Source organism: Dasypus novemcinctus, chromosome 7 (assembly GCF_030445035.2).
Source record: "Dasypus novemcinctus isolate mDasNov1 chromosome 7, mDasNov1.1.hap2, whole genome shotgun sequence".
Lineage (NCBI taxonomy): Eukaryota > Metazoa > Chordata > Mammalia > Cingulata > Dasypodidae > Dasypus > Dasypus novemcinctus.
Window position 1 is genome coordinate 41199298 of NC_080679.1, and position 13684 is coordinate 41212981.

The 13684-nt window shown below is 38.6% G+C and overlaps 1 protein-coding gene across 1 annotated transcript in view; it reads right to left on the minus strand.

Moving 5' to 3' along the window:
- CD28 (CD28 molecule) overlaps positions 1-13182 on the minus strand; it is a 30866-nt gene extending 17684 nt beyond the window's left edge. Inside the window, exon 1 of the mRNA XM_012523351.4 lies at positions 12875-13182. Within this exon, the coding sequence (XP_012378805.1) occupies positions 12875-12929 (55 nt within the window). The 5' untranslated portion in view covers positions 12930-13182. The remainder of the gene's footprint in view (positions 1-12874) is intronic.
- Between the last annotated feature and the right edge of the window lie 502 nt (positions 13183-13684).

Consider the following 13684-nt stretch of genomic DNA (forward strand, 5'->3'; position numbering starts at 1 on the left):
TGTGAATCTTGTAATATAGTTGGCTTCTGGAAAATTGAAAGTTTCTTGTGTTTCCATGAGAATAAGAGGGGACAAAATCTTTGTTCAAAAAAGTGTTTCCCTCTACCCTTATTGTAAATGGGTCAATTACTATTTTTAGTAACCAGGTCAACCCTCTGCACAGGTGAAATGGCTAGCCATTTCTAAGGTGTGTCTCCAAGGCACCAGAGAAAGTACCCTAAGCATCTTTCCCATCAGCTCAATTAAGCAATTTCAATATTGATCCAAGTTTCTTTCAAAGGTGGACTTAATAGAGGGGATGGTACTAGGTGTCTGAAGTGAGAGGGAAAAGAATATCATTGAATAGGGGAGTAAATGAAGTGAGAAGAGGAGCACACTAAGATCAATTCCATTTTCTCTACCTTTTTCCTGTGGGGAAAAAAAATGCTCAGATGGTAGGAAACTTTGAGATGTTTAAAACCAATCACTCAGAAAAAGGATTGAAAATAAAAGAATTAAATGACTTTTTTAACTGTCACAAAAATAGTGGAAGAGATAAGTTGGTTATGTATGCATTCTAGGAGCAATATTTTAAATCATGAGTGAATAGCAAAACAACTTTTTCATTCAGCAAGATTGAATTGATTTCATGGTCCTATTTGGGAAAAGTGTGTTTTCAAACTTTTTTGCATCTACTGCACATACACTAAACATATTGCTTACAATTTCAGAGACTTCCCAAAGCACACAGAGGGGATCCGAGATAAGGCGTACAGACAATGTGATTACAAGAAGCATTCTTATCAATTATGTCAGACCCATAAGCAATAATGATACCATTGTGATGCTTTCATTTCAACTTGCCCAAGTGTACAAAAGGGATTGAATTTGGATATTAGTCAGCATGTAAAGTCACTTTTCAATCTAGGTCTCTCTGGTAGAATACTTTGGGGCCTTTGTGAATTACATTTGTTTTTCATTTTAGAGTTTACAACACTTTTCTTTCCTTTTCTTTATCTTAACACCACAGAGAAATCAAATGACACCGAGAGGTTGATGAACCAGAGAGTAGAGTAAACAGTACTCAAGGCTGAAGTATGAATTGGAACATTAAGGAAGCAGTAAGAAGGCTATAACAAACTTTTAATTAGCAATGTGATTTTCTTTCAGAATCTCATAAGAGCTTTTTTGGGTTCCACCTATGCACTGCAAAAAAGTCAGTTTCTTTTGCAGTAATGAACTAATTGTATTGTTTACTTCTTTAAATTCTGAATGAACAGATTTTCCTAGGTTAGGTAGGAACCAAAAATAAGGAAAGCTTTCTATTTTCAACCATCTTGCCCTATGATGTTTGTGTGCATGTTGTAAAGGTGACGCTGGTTTCCCCAGTACAGAACACCTCCCTCCTGACCACGAGCTGGTTAAGTTACTGTAACTTTCTTCTCAGTATATTTCCTGTATCCTTCAACAGGAGGCCATCTGACTATTTGCTCCCTCTCGGGCTCCGTAAGGAGAAGGCTGCCCCACAGGCCAATTGGGTATTTTCTCAGAACCCATAAGACAAACTGTGCTTTCTGGAAGGAAAGGGAACCTCAAAAGGAGAGTTGTGTAGAGGAGGCTACCATAACAGAAGCAATGATTTCTGTCAAAAGACAGAGTTGGACCATGCAGCCAACACTGTCCAAGATTCTATGTATCACAACTATCAGTTATATCAAGCACATTAATTCTTACTGACAGAAAATGTAATTTTTAAACAAAATCTAGAGAACTTACTCAAAGACAAATGATCACACATAACAACACAAATAGAAATAGAAGCCTGATTGATAAATTTACTAAACAAGTTGTTAGCCAGCACTAAATTCTACCTTTAGCCCCAATCTGGGTTTGCCCTATGGCTGCAGATACCGTAATGGAGAGGATACTTGGCCTTGGCCTTTAAAAAAATTATTTTGCTACATTCAACTGTCAGAAAGTAACTCAGAGGTCAAATAGTTCAGTAGCAAAAAGTCCCATCTGAGTACCTAGACCTAAGGCACCAATTCTTGAGATAGAAAATGATCAAAAAGATCAAAGACTTTCTGAAAAGAGATTTTTATGTATCAGAGACTTGTTCTTTGATATTCTGAATTCTGACATGACAAATTCATTCACTCAACAAATAAATTTTGGAACCTACTCTAGTAAGTTCATTGGGAGGTGGGAATATGTAAGAGATGTAGCTTTTTCCTTCTAGGAGAAATCCTAAGACAGGAATACAATTAACTACTTTTCAAAACCATGTGTGGCACTTGACACCTATAGAGAGTCATTAGACTTCACATGAAAGAAGCTTGTTTCCAGGTAGGATAATTCTGGAGGCTTTGTGCAGTCTGGCCTTTAGCTAGGCCATGAACTTTGGGGCAGATTAGGCAAGCTAAGATGAAGAAATGGCCTTAGTGTAAGGGAAAGTATGGGAAGGGACAGCATTTATTGAGGACTAGCAAAGTATCCAATTTACATAGGGGGAAAGTAGGAGAAGATGGCTGATATGGATCCTGCAGGAATTTAAATGCCAAGAAAAGGTGCATGGGGAAACAGATGTGACTCAACTAATTGGGCTCCTGTCTACCATATAGGAGGTCCAGGGTTCGATGCCTAGGGCCTCCTGGTGAGGGTAAGCTGGCCCATGTGATGAGCCAGCCCACGTGGAGTGCCAGCCCACGCTGGAATGCCGCCCCATGCAGGAGTGCCCCGCTGCATGGGAGTGCCACCCAGCGCGGGAAAGCCACTCCACACAGGAATGTCGGCTGACGCTGAGAGCTAGCACAGCAAAATGATGCAACAAGAGACACAGAGGAGAGAAAATAAGAAGACAGAGCAGAAAAGGGAGTTGAGGTGGCAGAAGAGAGTATCGCCTCTCTCCCACTCTGGAAGGTCCTAGGATCAGTTCCTGGAGCCGCCTAATGAGAATACACGCAGACACAGAAGAGCACACAGCGAATGGACACAGAGAGCAGACAACAGCGGGAACGGGGGAGGAGGGGATATAAAAATAAATCTTAAAAAAAAAAAAAGAAAAGGTGCATGGAATTTTACTATGAAATCAGTGGGAGACGTCGACTACAAAAGGCAACAGAAAACATCTCAACTTGAAGATGGCTGAGTTGAAAATGGTGTGGTAAATGCTACTTTGGAAGGTTAGCACGGTAGTGGGCTGTGGATTGGCTTGGAGCCAGGGTAGAATTGAGGCAGAGACCAATCAGGAGGCTGTTGCAAAAGCATCAATGTGCACACATAAGGCCTGAAATGTGGAGGTGGCAGCTGGGATGGAAAGGACGGACAACACCATGGTACTCAGTTGTGCAGACAGGTGGTGAAACAGGAACCAAAAATGACAGAGTCCCTGGGCTGGGTGAGGGAAAGAGTGGAGGCACTATTGGCAAAATGAGGGAAGTGAAGAGAGGGAATTTTTGTTGAGTTCTGTTTTAGAGAAGTAGGGTCTGAGAAGCAGGCAAGGCATCCAGGAAGAAAGGTCCAGAGGGAATTAGAAATGTGGGAGTAGAACTCAAGGAAGGTAGTCAGGGAATCCTGGGAAGCCCCTTGCATTAGGATCATAGTTAATATTGAAACTGCTAGCCTGCACTACAATCCTATCACTCAAATACAGTGGTGTGAGCACTTTAGGATTGAAAATTCCTAAACAAAGAGCAACGTAAACTTGGGGACAATGTGACCAACTGCAATTCAAAGGTCTGCAATTTTCCTCACATCTCCTAAAAGCTGAAAGGGCAAAGTAAGAGAAAACATGGCTGAGCATGTTAAATTATAAAATGAGGTATCCATACCAAAAGCCACAGATCCACTCCCCAAAATTAGATTTTATTATCCCAAAAGGTCACCTATATTCCAAATAGTAGGTTACTGGGGCTAAACAACTTTTTACGTAAATATGATGATGATCATTCATTTAAAAGATCAGTTAACTGATCTTTTGATTAGTTAAAGATCAAAAGAAATCCCACAGGTAGGATTTTTCTAAATATGCATTTTAATCTCATAACCAAATTTCCCTTCTGAATCACCCTCATTCTGAGCACAAAATCAAAGTAACCCTGTAATGAAGATAACAATACATTTCTCCTGGCTGCTCCAAATCTATCTCCTCCTGCAGAGCCTGTTCAGGACCACCTTGACATATACTAAATCAGCTAGGTAAGCGGTATGGCCTGAAAGCTTGGAAATAATCACTGTTTTGTACTGCAATGTTACATAAGAAGATAAGAGATAGTGGAGACAATATAATCCCCAAATCCTGCAGTCATTTCTAAGCACATTAATGTCAAATATCCTGGTTAGCAACCCCTCCAAGTGACTTTAGAGACGGCTATTTTGCAATTCTTTGTATTTTCCTTATCAGATCATAAAAGCATCCACAACGAGTTGGGGCAGTTGTGGTGCCTAGTTAGGGCTAATAAAAGCTGGGGGATTTTATTCCACTTCAGAAAATTTTTTCTTTTCAGGCTGTACCAGGGATTGAACTTGGGACCTCGTACATGGTAAGTAGGTGCTCAACCACGAAGCTTCCCTAGAAGCATTTTTAAACCAGAAATGGACCTGAGATGTCTTCTATTCCAACCTCTTCATATAACAGATGAGGAAACTAAGGTCTAGAAAAGTTATGTCACAATAGGACAACCTAAAACTCCTAATCATACCTCTTTTACCTTGAGAAATAAATGGCTTTAACTTTTAAGTTTGAAAAAAGGAGGGTAAAAGAATAGCAGACTTGGCCTCCCCACAGTCAAGGTCAAGCAGCTACATCCTTGCTCTGAAAAACACAGCAGAGATCCTGAGAGTAACTTCCCTGTCTGGAAACTGGAGCCCTGCCCACAATGCTGGGCAGGGTTGGCCTAAACCTTGTCACCTTATTATCCCAGCCTTGAGCTGAGGCCAAACCGAGCCATATTGTATATTTTGAAGGTCCAGCAAGAATTCAAAGTGTGTTTGGGCTAAATCTGCACATTCAAGGCATGCATTATCCATTGGCCCTTGTTCATATAGGTTTAGCCCAATGCCCTCTTTTATATATATATATAACAAAAAGGTTCTTAAATCAGACTTACCACCTAGAATCATTATCTACCCTAGCTTCCTAATGTCCTCTGTTCTTCCTACAAATCCCTTCTTTTTCTCCTCACTCTTAGAGATATGTCCTCTTCATGGTAGACATTATGGATGATACACATTTATGTTCTTAATTGCCTTCACTCTAGCTTTCAATTTCCTCTCTTTTTCAAGGCCAAACACTACTCAATTTTGTCTCCTCCCACTTTTTCTTAACCTTTAAAGTCTTATCTTCCTTCCCCATCACTCTACCTAAATTCAGAGGTCCCAACTGACCTTTTAGCCAGATCCAGTGGCCTTCTCAAGCCATTATTCACCTTTCCTTCACTTCTGCATTTGCTATTGACCATTGTCTCTTTTTGAAACTCTTTCTTCCCTTGACTTCAACAACATTCCCTTTGTCTCTTTCCCCTCCTACTTCTCCAACCATGTTCTCTGTCTCCTTCAAAGAGGAGCCATCATCATCCACTTCCCTGACCATAGGTATTTTCCAGATTCTGATCACCTCCCTGCTTTTCTACATTTACATCCTCTCTTTTTGAGTATCCATCCATTCTCATGGCTTCAGCTTTATTCCAAAGATGAGGATTCCTAAATATTTTCTTCTGATCCAGTTTCCCTGTCTGCAGCTATCTATTGGACACTTTTCTGACATCTCAAGCCATCACTTCAAGCGCTACATGACTAAAACCAAACTGTTTCCTTCAAAACTCAGTCACAGAACAACTGCTCTATTAAATTTTTTAAAGATCTATTCAGTGTACAACAGACCTCCACTAACATTTTAATTTCAGATGGTGATACTACCATTCCTCTATTAGCCAAAAACCTTGGAATGATTCTTTATTCTTGCCTCTCTCTCACTCTTACCCCTAAAACAGGACCTGAATACCAGCATTTCCACTTTCAAAACATTTCTTACAATAGTCACTTTTTTTTATTCCCATCTTCCTATTCCCAAATTCTAATCTACTACCCACTTCCTGAGAAAGTGGCAGAGTGTTATAACTTGGTCTCCTTGTCGTTAGTCTTCATATCTTCTAGACCATCCTAAACTCTACTCCCAAAATCTCTCTGTTGCTCACAGTATATTGAAAATAAAGTTTGAGTTTTTATGATCAATATTCAATCTTTTGTTTAACCTGTTCTACCTTACCTCTCCAGCCCTCCACACATTCAGACTGGTCATCTGCTGAAGAATACACCACTCTTTCTGGTTATATTTCTTTATTTGTATTGCTTCTCCTTCCTAACAAAATAGCATTATTAAGAGCATGAACCATGGAGCAAGACCATCTGGATTCACATATTTACCAGCTGTGTGACAATGGGCAAGTTGTTCTACTAGTTTTGTGCTTCAATCTCCCCATCTATAAATGGGAATAATCAAAGTACCTACTTCACAGGATATGAGGGAAGGTTAAATGATTGAATACAAGGAAAACCAGTTCAAACAGCGCCAGACACATTGCAAGTACCAAATCAATGTTAAGTAGAAATTATTACTGATATCACTATTTATTCAAATCCTACCTACCTTTAAAGTACAGCTCAATTCCCAATTCTTCGAAACAGTTTACCATCCCCTATTAAACTTTCAGGAGTATTTTTTGTTTCCTCATTTTGCAGCTAATTCTTTCATTTCCTCCCTTCAATAAATATTTATGGACTACCTGCAATGCTTTTGGCACTGTGCACAGTACTGACGTTATAAGGATGAGTAAGACATGATCCTCCCCTCAAGTTGCTCACAGTCTAGTGGAAAAAATAGAGGTGCCAACACAAAATGGCAATACGATTATAGTAAGAAGGGGATTTTTTAGGAATCCTAGAAGGAAATCCCTAACTTAGTCATTTAGGGTCTCAGAGAAGGCTTCTTCAGGTGGGAAATGTAAGAGTCATTCCGGATTATGAGAATAATATACACAAATTTATTATACCATTAAATAGTAAAGGACTGCCAACTGGTATCATTTATCTGTCTTCAGGTGTTATATCCTGTTAAATAGGATCTCAACTAGATCATAAAGTCCATGAAGGCAGAGAGAACTCGATTAATTACACAAGCAGTTCTTGTGAGCAAATTAAGTCTTTATATTTCTTTCCTTCTTTTTATATTCTCCCAGATCCTAACAGATTGAAAAATAACAGAAGTTTAATAAATATGTGTTAGATTGAGTTATACTCTCATTGGAACTCCTCTTACAAATTCATAATAAAGGCTGAAGTATTCGGGGAAAACTTTCTCAAGGAAGTGGATCTTGCACGAAAGATATTAAATGAAAGACAGTAAAATTTAGATGGCCAGAGAAGGGGAGAGAGGGAAATCCAAGAGGGAAGCAGCATCAGTTAAGTTATGAAGGCAAAGTATAACTCAGTGGGACAGTAAAGAAACTTGCAAAATTGGGGTTGAGGGCCCTATATTAGGGTATGAAAGGAGATAAGTTTGATAAGTAAGATAGGTTCAGCTAAAGGCACCTGAAAATACCAGGAAGCATTTCTGGTTCATCTTCTATTAACATATTCTAGAAACCATGAGAATAACTTTCTTTTCTATAAATTGAGAAACCTCTAAATTTCCTTCCCATCTCTAAATGTCTGTGATTGAATTCAACAATTCTATGTATATTTCTGCTATAAATGTTTTCCTTAAAATAAATCAGTATGAATGGAATGTCTTTTTCAATGGTCCTAAAATGAAATAAATTTCCAGTAAGATTTCATAGTTTTCATTTCCTTGAAGACTAAAGTGGGTTTTTGTGTCTTTCAAACAGATGCAAACATTTAGACCAACATCTTACACATAGAAGGCATTCAAGAAATGCCTATTGAATGAGCACACAAATGAGACCCATTTTACCCAACAGTCAGGCACTTTAGAGAACAGGAACCTACTAATACCTTGTTTTAAGCCCCCAGTAGTCTCCATGTGGAAGCAAAACTGTGAAGGATAAAGCAAAAATGTGTAGGATTCATGAGTGGGAGACAGAGTTTGTAAGTCAGAAATGAAACCCTCTTGAACTCAGCGTTACTCAGGTTGGCCCTAAATTGTGTACACTTACTAATAGCAGTGCTTAATATCAAAGAAAGTTTTCAGATCTCATGGAAGCTACAAATTCAGCCACAGTAATGTTCTGATGCTTTGATACAAATCAACTATCCCAAGCAATGAGAGCACAACCTTCTACCTTTCCAACAAGAAAAAAAAACCCAACATCCATCTAAGCTCTCAAAGGAATCAAGTCATTGTTAAAATATGAAGCATGGATTCAATAATTCAGAGTCAATAACTTCAGATTTCTGTGTAAAATAGCGGGTGATGAATAGGAGTTAATGTTATAAGCAACACATTATACGGTGGATTGTGAGCTAACAAATGATTCAGGTAGTGCAGGAAAAGGTGCCACGATTAGATCAGAGGCTAAAGAGAACTGTGAGTGGGTGATTCTTGATGACACCATCAGGAACAATTAACCTAGTTACCTTGTCAGCCAAAGTCCCCGAGATAATGAAGACGATGACAAAGATAAAGGTGACGGTAATGATGATGCAGATGAAGGAGCAACTTAAAATTAAGAAAGAAATTCTCCACCACCTCACCAGTTGTCTTCCAGCAATAAAAACATAAAATCACATAACCTGCATGGTGACACACGGATTAATTAAGAATCCTGTGAAATTAACATTGAAAGAATAAGACCAAAGAAGTCTAAACTCTTTTTTCCAGATCCTCTCCTGAGTGACTGGGTGACCTGTAATCTCTCTCGATCCCATTCAATACATCTCTTCTCTCATGTTAAGAGCCATCAAAATGAGAGTAACAAGCAAGTTAGACCCTTCCTTTCCAATCACTTTCCCAAGGGGCCTGAATCACCTTCCTTCCAGCTTCAGGGACTGATTCTGATACAATGATTCTCCATCTGTAAGCTTTGGGTGCATTTTCTTGGTACCAACACAATGTCATTGGTCAAAAAGAGTCAAAGAAACCACCAGAGAAGACACACAGATGCCTTAACACCACTTAGAAAACCAGAGACCCCATCAGTCAGTCAAAAAGCCACCTAGTTTGTTTTTTTTTTCTGGATATTCAACTAGACCACCTACTGCAAAGAAAAGTTCCAGCTTCTGTGAAGTTCCACAAATAATAAATTTCTTGAGGAAAAAGGCAAACAAAACTTTACAGAGACAAAAAGGAGAAAAGACAAGATTTTGTCCCTTTCAGTGACCCTCCTGTAAATAATTGTGCTTTGACAGCATGCCTGCCTTCTGATCTTCAGACAAGAGAGTCTGAAATGAATTGTGTATCCTTATAAATGCCTAGACTAGTTAATAAATAGCCACAAACAGAATTTTCCTCTGGGATAACGGTGGCATAAAAATTTTCATATTGTAAATTTCAGCACACTGAATGCAGGAACTACTCGGAAGAAGATATCTACATGTGATAAAAGTAGACAGCAATCATATGGCATTTCTCCACCCATGAAATAAAAAGAGACATTAAAAAGGAGTCTAGTTCTAAAGAGGAGGCAGGTAAGGTCCCCTCCCCACCCATAATCAAGGTTTGAATGTAAGAGCTTCAGAGTTAAGATCACAGATTCATTTCTATTTCTAATCTATCTGTGGAAATGACTCATTTTATTTCCTGGTATTGATATATTGATAATAATTCCACAGTCCTTACAGTAAAAGTCCTTGCTGGATGGTTGCCTTAAAAAAATGCATAGTATATCATCTTAACGCATGAGAGTGGAGTAAAACAAATCCTTAAGCAATGTCTATGCTTTTGAATTATCCATCAAATTTACTTGAAATGGCAAAACATTCTGTCAATTTTTTAACATTCAGGAAAACTGGCGACAGTGTATTTGATGCCATGTGGACACAGCAAGTTGTTAATAACACTGCATTTTCAACATTCATCTTCTTAACCTTGCTTTCCCAAGTCTAGCTTCAGAGCAACAGTTTCCTGTAAGTGGTAAATTACTTCTTTTCGTGTACAGCTACCTCAGAGGAGTCATTTGCTGAAGGCTGAATTAAAAATGAAGTTTTTAATTACCTTGCTTTGCTGGTGATTTCTTATTAATTACCAATCACTGTCCTGCCTTTTGTGCTTTTCTCAGGAAAAAGAAGTCTGAGGGGAATGCAGCGGCATTGGGAAAACACTTACGGCCCAAGTGGCCATTTTGACGGCTTATTTGCCAAGGTTTGGGGAGCAATAAAAAGAAGTGCTCTCATGGAAAAATGGTGGTGTCCTGATTTTGGCTTCATATTGGATGATTAGCTTGCTGAAAAATAACCAATATTGGCTGAAAAATACGTAGACTGAGCCATGCATTATGAGCTTACTCCTATCATCAATCACAAATCATTCCCCTTTCAAGGGCCAGGTTGGACTCGTGTTCCAAAATCCAACAAAATTCTCTCTTGTGGCTCTCAATTGCACAATTATCCAAGTCTGGTAGAAAACATGCAACTTAAGTAATGGAATTTCCTAAGTTAAGATTTCCTCATCTTCCTAAGTCATACTTCTTTAATTTAGCCATAAAGATCTTCCTTCAGCATTGTCAAAATCATGAAAAATTAGGCTAAGCTTAACCTTTCTAGGAGAGAGTATTTTAAGTTATGCCACGAACCAATGAATTAGAATTATTAAATTAATGCGGGGATGGGGTGGGACGGGAATCTGTTCTTTATATGCATGTAATCAGTTCAAATACAAAAGTAGTTGCTCACAGTCCTGGGCAGGATAATTATACTTTGACCAGAGAGTTTCCTTATATCTAATCTTTTCAAAGAGGGTAAATACAGAAAGACAAAAAAGCACATGGAAGGCTTTGCACATTTAATTAGATTGAATCATACATAATTGCATGATGTAATTATTTTCTTTCTCTTAAATTTTCTTACAGGAAGAGGCATTTCAGAAGTGCCCCCTCTACCCCTCCCTTTCCATCTTCATCAGATGGCCACTCAGCATTAAATCATTATGAGGGTAAGCTGGCATTCAAAAGTTAGAACTATCTCAAAGTAGAAAACAAAGGTTCTGTGTGTATGAACTCAACGACTGCTGTTTTCAACTATCCCCCTTAATTAAAGTTCCAAAGAAAAAAAATAAAAAGCTTTGAGCCTTGCAAAATATATCTTCAAACAGAGTGAATGAATTGATGACAGATGGTTGTTCTCTAATCACCTCAGAAAAGTAATTTGTGCACAATTACTAATTTTAAATAGCTTTCCATTAGAGTGAGGCTTCCCTTTTCTTTCTCGCCATCCTTTACTGTCTCAGTTAAGAAAATTTAAAGAGTTCTTAAAAACGAATTGTAAGGATCCTTTAAAAATAAATTTTAAAGACTCTTTTAAAATGTATTTTGTAACTTAAGTGATTGGTACCAGATATTGGGTAATGACTTATCTCATTACTTGCTTCTGGCTTTCGTTCTATTAACACCTTTTAGTAAATACACAATTTATAAATGCGATCACTGGCATATCAGACAATGAAATAAGTAGGTATGCATGTAACTATTGTACTTCTGCAGGCGGGGAAATTATACCCTTTGAAGGACTTGCACATGATGTTTAAGAACAACAACAACGACAAAATTGCCAGCTCTGTACCACTAAAATAAAAGAAATTTAAGATGCTGGCCTTTCGATATATCTTTAAGGGAAAAATAATTATCCTCATTCAAATATGCCAGTTGACCACTATCAGCCCTGTTTTTCAACCAAGTGGAACCTTTTTCTAACTCTGGGAACAAGTTGGACGAACACCTTACTCCAGCTCACCAAAGTGGCATGCTCTTTCTGCTTGGAGTTGTGTCTTCGGATGATGCTGTAATCCTGACTTCATCTGCATCTATAAAATTACAAACCATGCCATGATAGGTAAAACTGCCTACTGTTTAAGAGCAAGGTGTCTGGAGGCAGACTAAGGTGGCTCAGACTCTGGTTCCAATACCTAGTACCTGTGTATCCTTGAGCAAATTACTTACCCTGTCTCGATAGGTCTTAGTCTACTCATCTGTAAATGGGGTTAATTTTAAGACCTACCTGGTATTGTAAGAATTAAGTACTGCACAAAGTGAGTGCCCTTTAAGTGTTAGATATATCATCTCCTCCATCATCATTGGGAACTAAAAGGATTTTAATCTAAGAAAAGAGATTTCAGCTAATTGTAAAAGAAAGTGAACTTATTAGCATTTGTCTTGTACCAACTTCTGTGGCACTCATTCAACTGGGTAGTCATTATAATTACAACAAACATTTATCTTGCTAGCAAGGCACTGACTGTACTAAGCATTTTACATGGATTGTTTCATTTTATCCTCACAACGACTATGAGATGGGTCTATTATCATCCTTATTTTACAGATATGGAAACTGAGCCTCAGAGACTTTAAATACCAGCCTAAGTTCCAGTACTAAGAAATAGAGCTGGGATGTGAACCCAGATGATATGAATTAAATTCAGTTTTCAGACCCAACCTGCTTTTAACAGTTTTCTTAAATTAAAAAGAAAGCTATATATAAAGCTAAAAATTCCTGGGACATTATCGACTGACAGCTAAATAAATCTTCTTTATTCTAAAGGAAATTCATTGAAATGCTGTACCATAGCCGACGAATCCGTGAGCTTCTAAATAGCAGGCTGCCAGGTCAGAGCAAACTACACTTCAAAAGTCCAAATTTAACAAGGTGTTTGAAATTTAGAATAAACCAAGCCCTCCAGCAAGGCCTCAAAAGTTAAATTTAGAGGAGGAAAGAAATAAAAATTGTTTACCTGTTGCTTCAATGGATGGGAAGAAGTTGAGAGCCAGGAGCAGCCTGAAGATCATGGTTGTAATGGTGGGCCAGCTCCAGCCCCTCCTCCCCAAGAAGCCCAAAGAGCAAGGGGAGCTGAAGATGGGCCTGCCGAGGTCTGAGAGATTCAGTCTTCCACGTCCGCCACCAACTTAACTTCTCTCGGAGCAAAAGATCAAGGGACCCAAACCACAGGCATAGTGACTGCAACATTTCACACAGGATATTATCTTGTTTTGATGACTTTAGACTTTTACTACTTCTTTGAACAACAAGTCTTTTCTTGTCCTTGAAAAAAAAAGTGGAAGTCACTACACGATGGGCATCTGAGAATGATAATCTACTGATGGGTATCAGAGTTGTGAAAAACGGCGCTTGAAATTCGACAGGAATTTAAGGGTAGGGAAACAGGTGTTGGAAAAGAGAAATAAAGCCTCTTGTGGAAGAGTCTTTCATGGCCATGGGGACAGACTAAGTCAGAAAGACAGCAAGAATTATATTGAGGGGTGGGGAAACATTCGTATCAGAGTTTAAAGGAGTAATAAATATTAGGGATTTAACTTTTGTGTTGGAGGCAAGGTAGCCTTATGGAACATTTAGCACACACTGTTTATTTTATGGCAAGCCCCCTGCCAACTTGATTTTGGGAACTATGCCAAATGCACTTGTGAATGCCAGCTGAGCACCTGGAGGAAGTTCCCTAAGTAAAGGGAAAGTAAAAGAACATCATATGTTCTTAGTGGGACGGTAAGGTAACCAAAAGCTCTAGGTATCTCATGCTTTCTTGTCC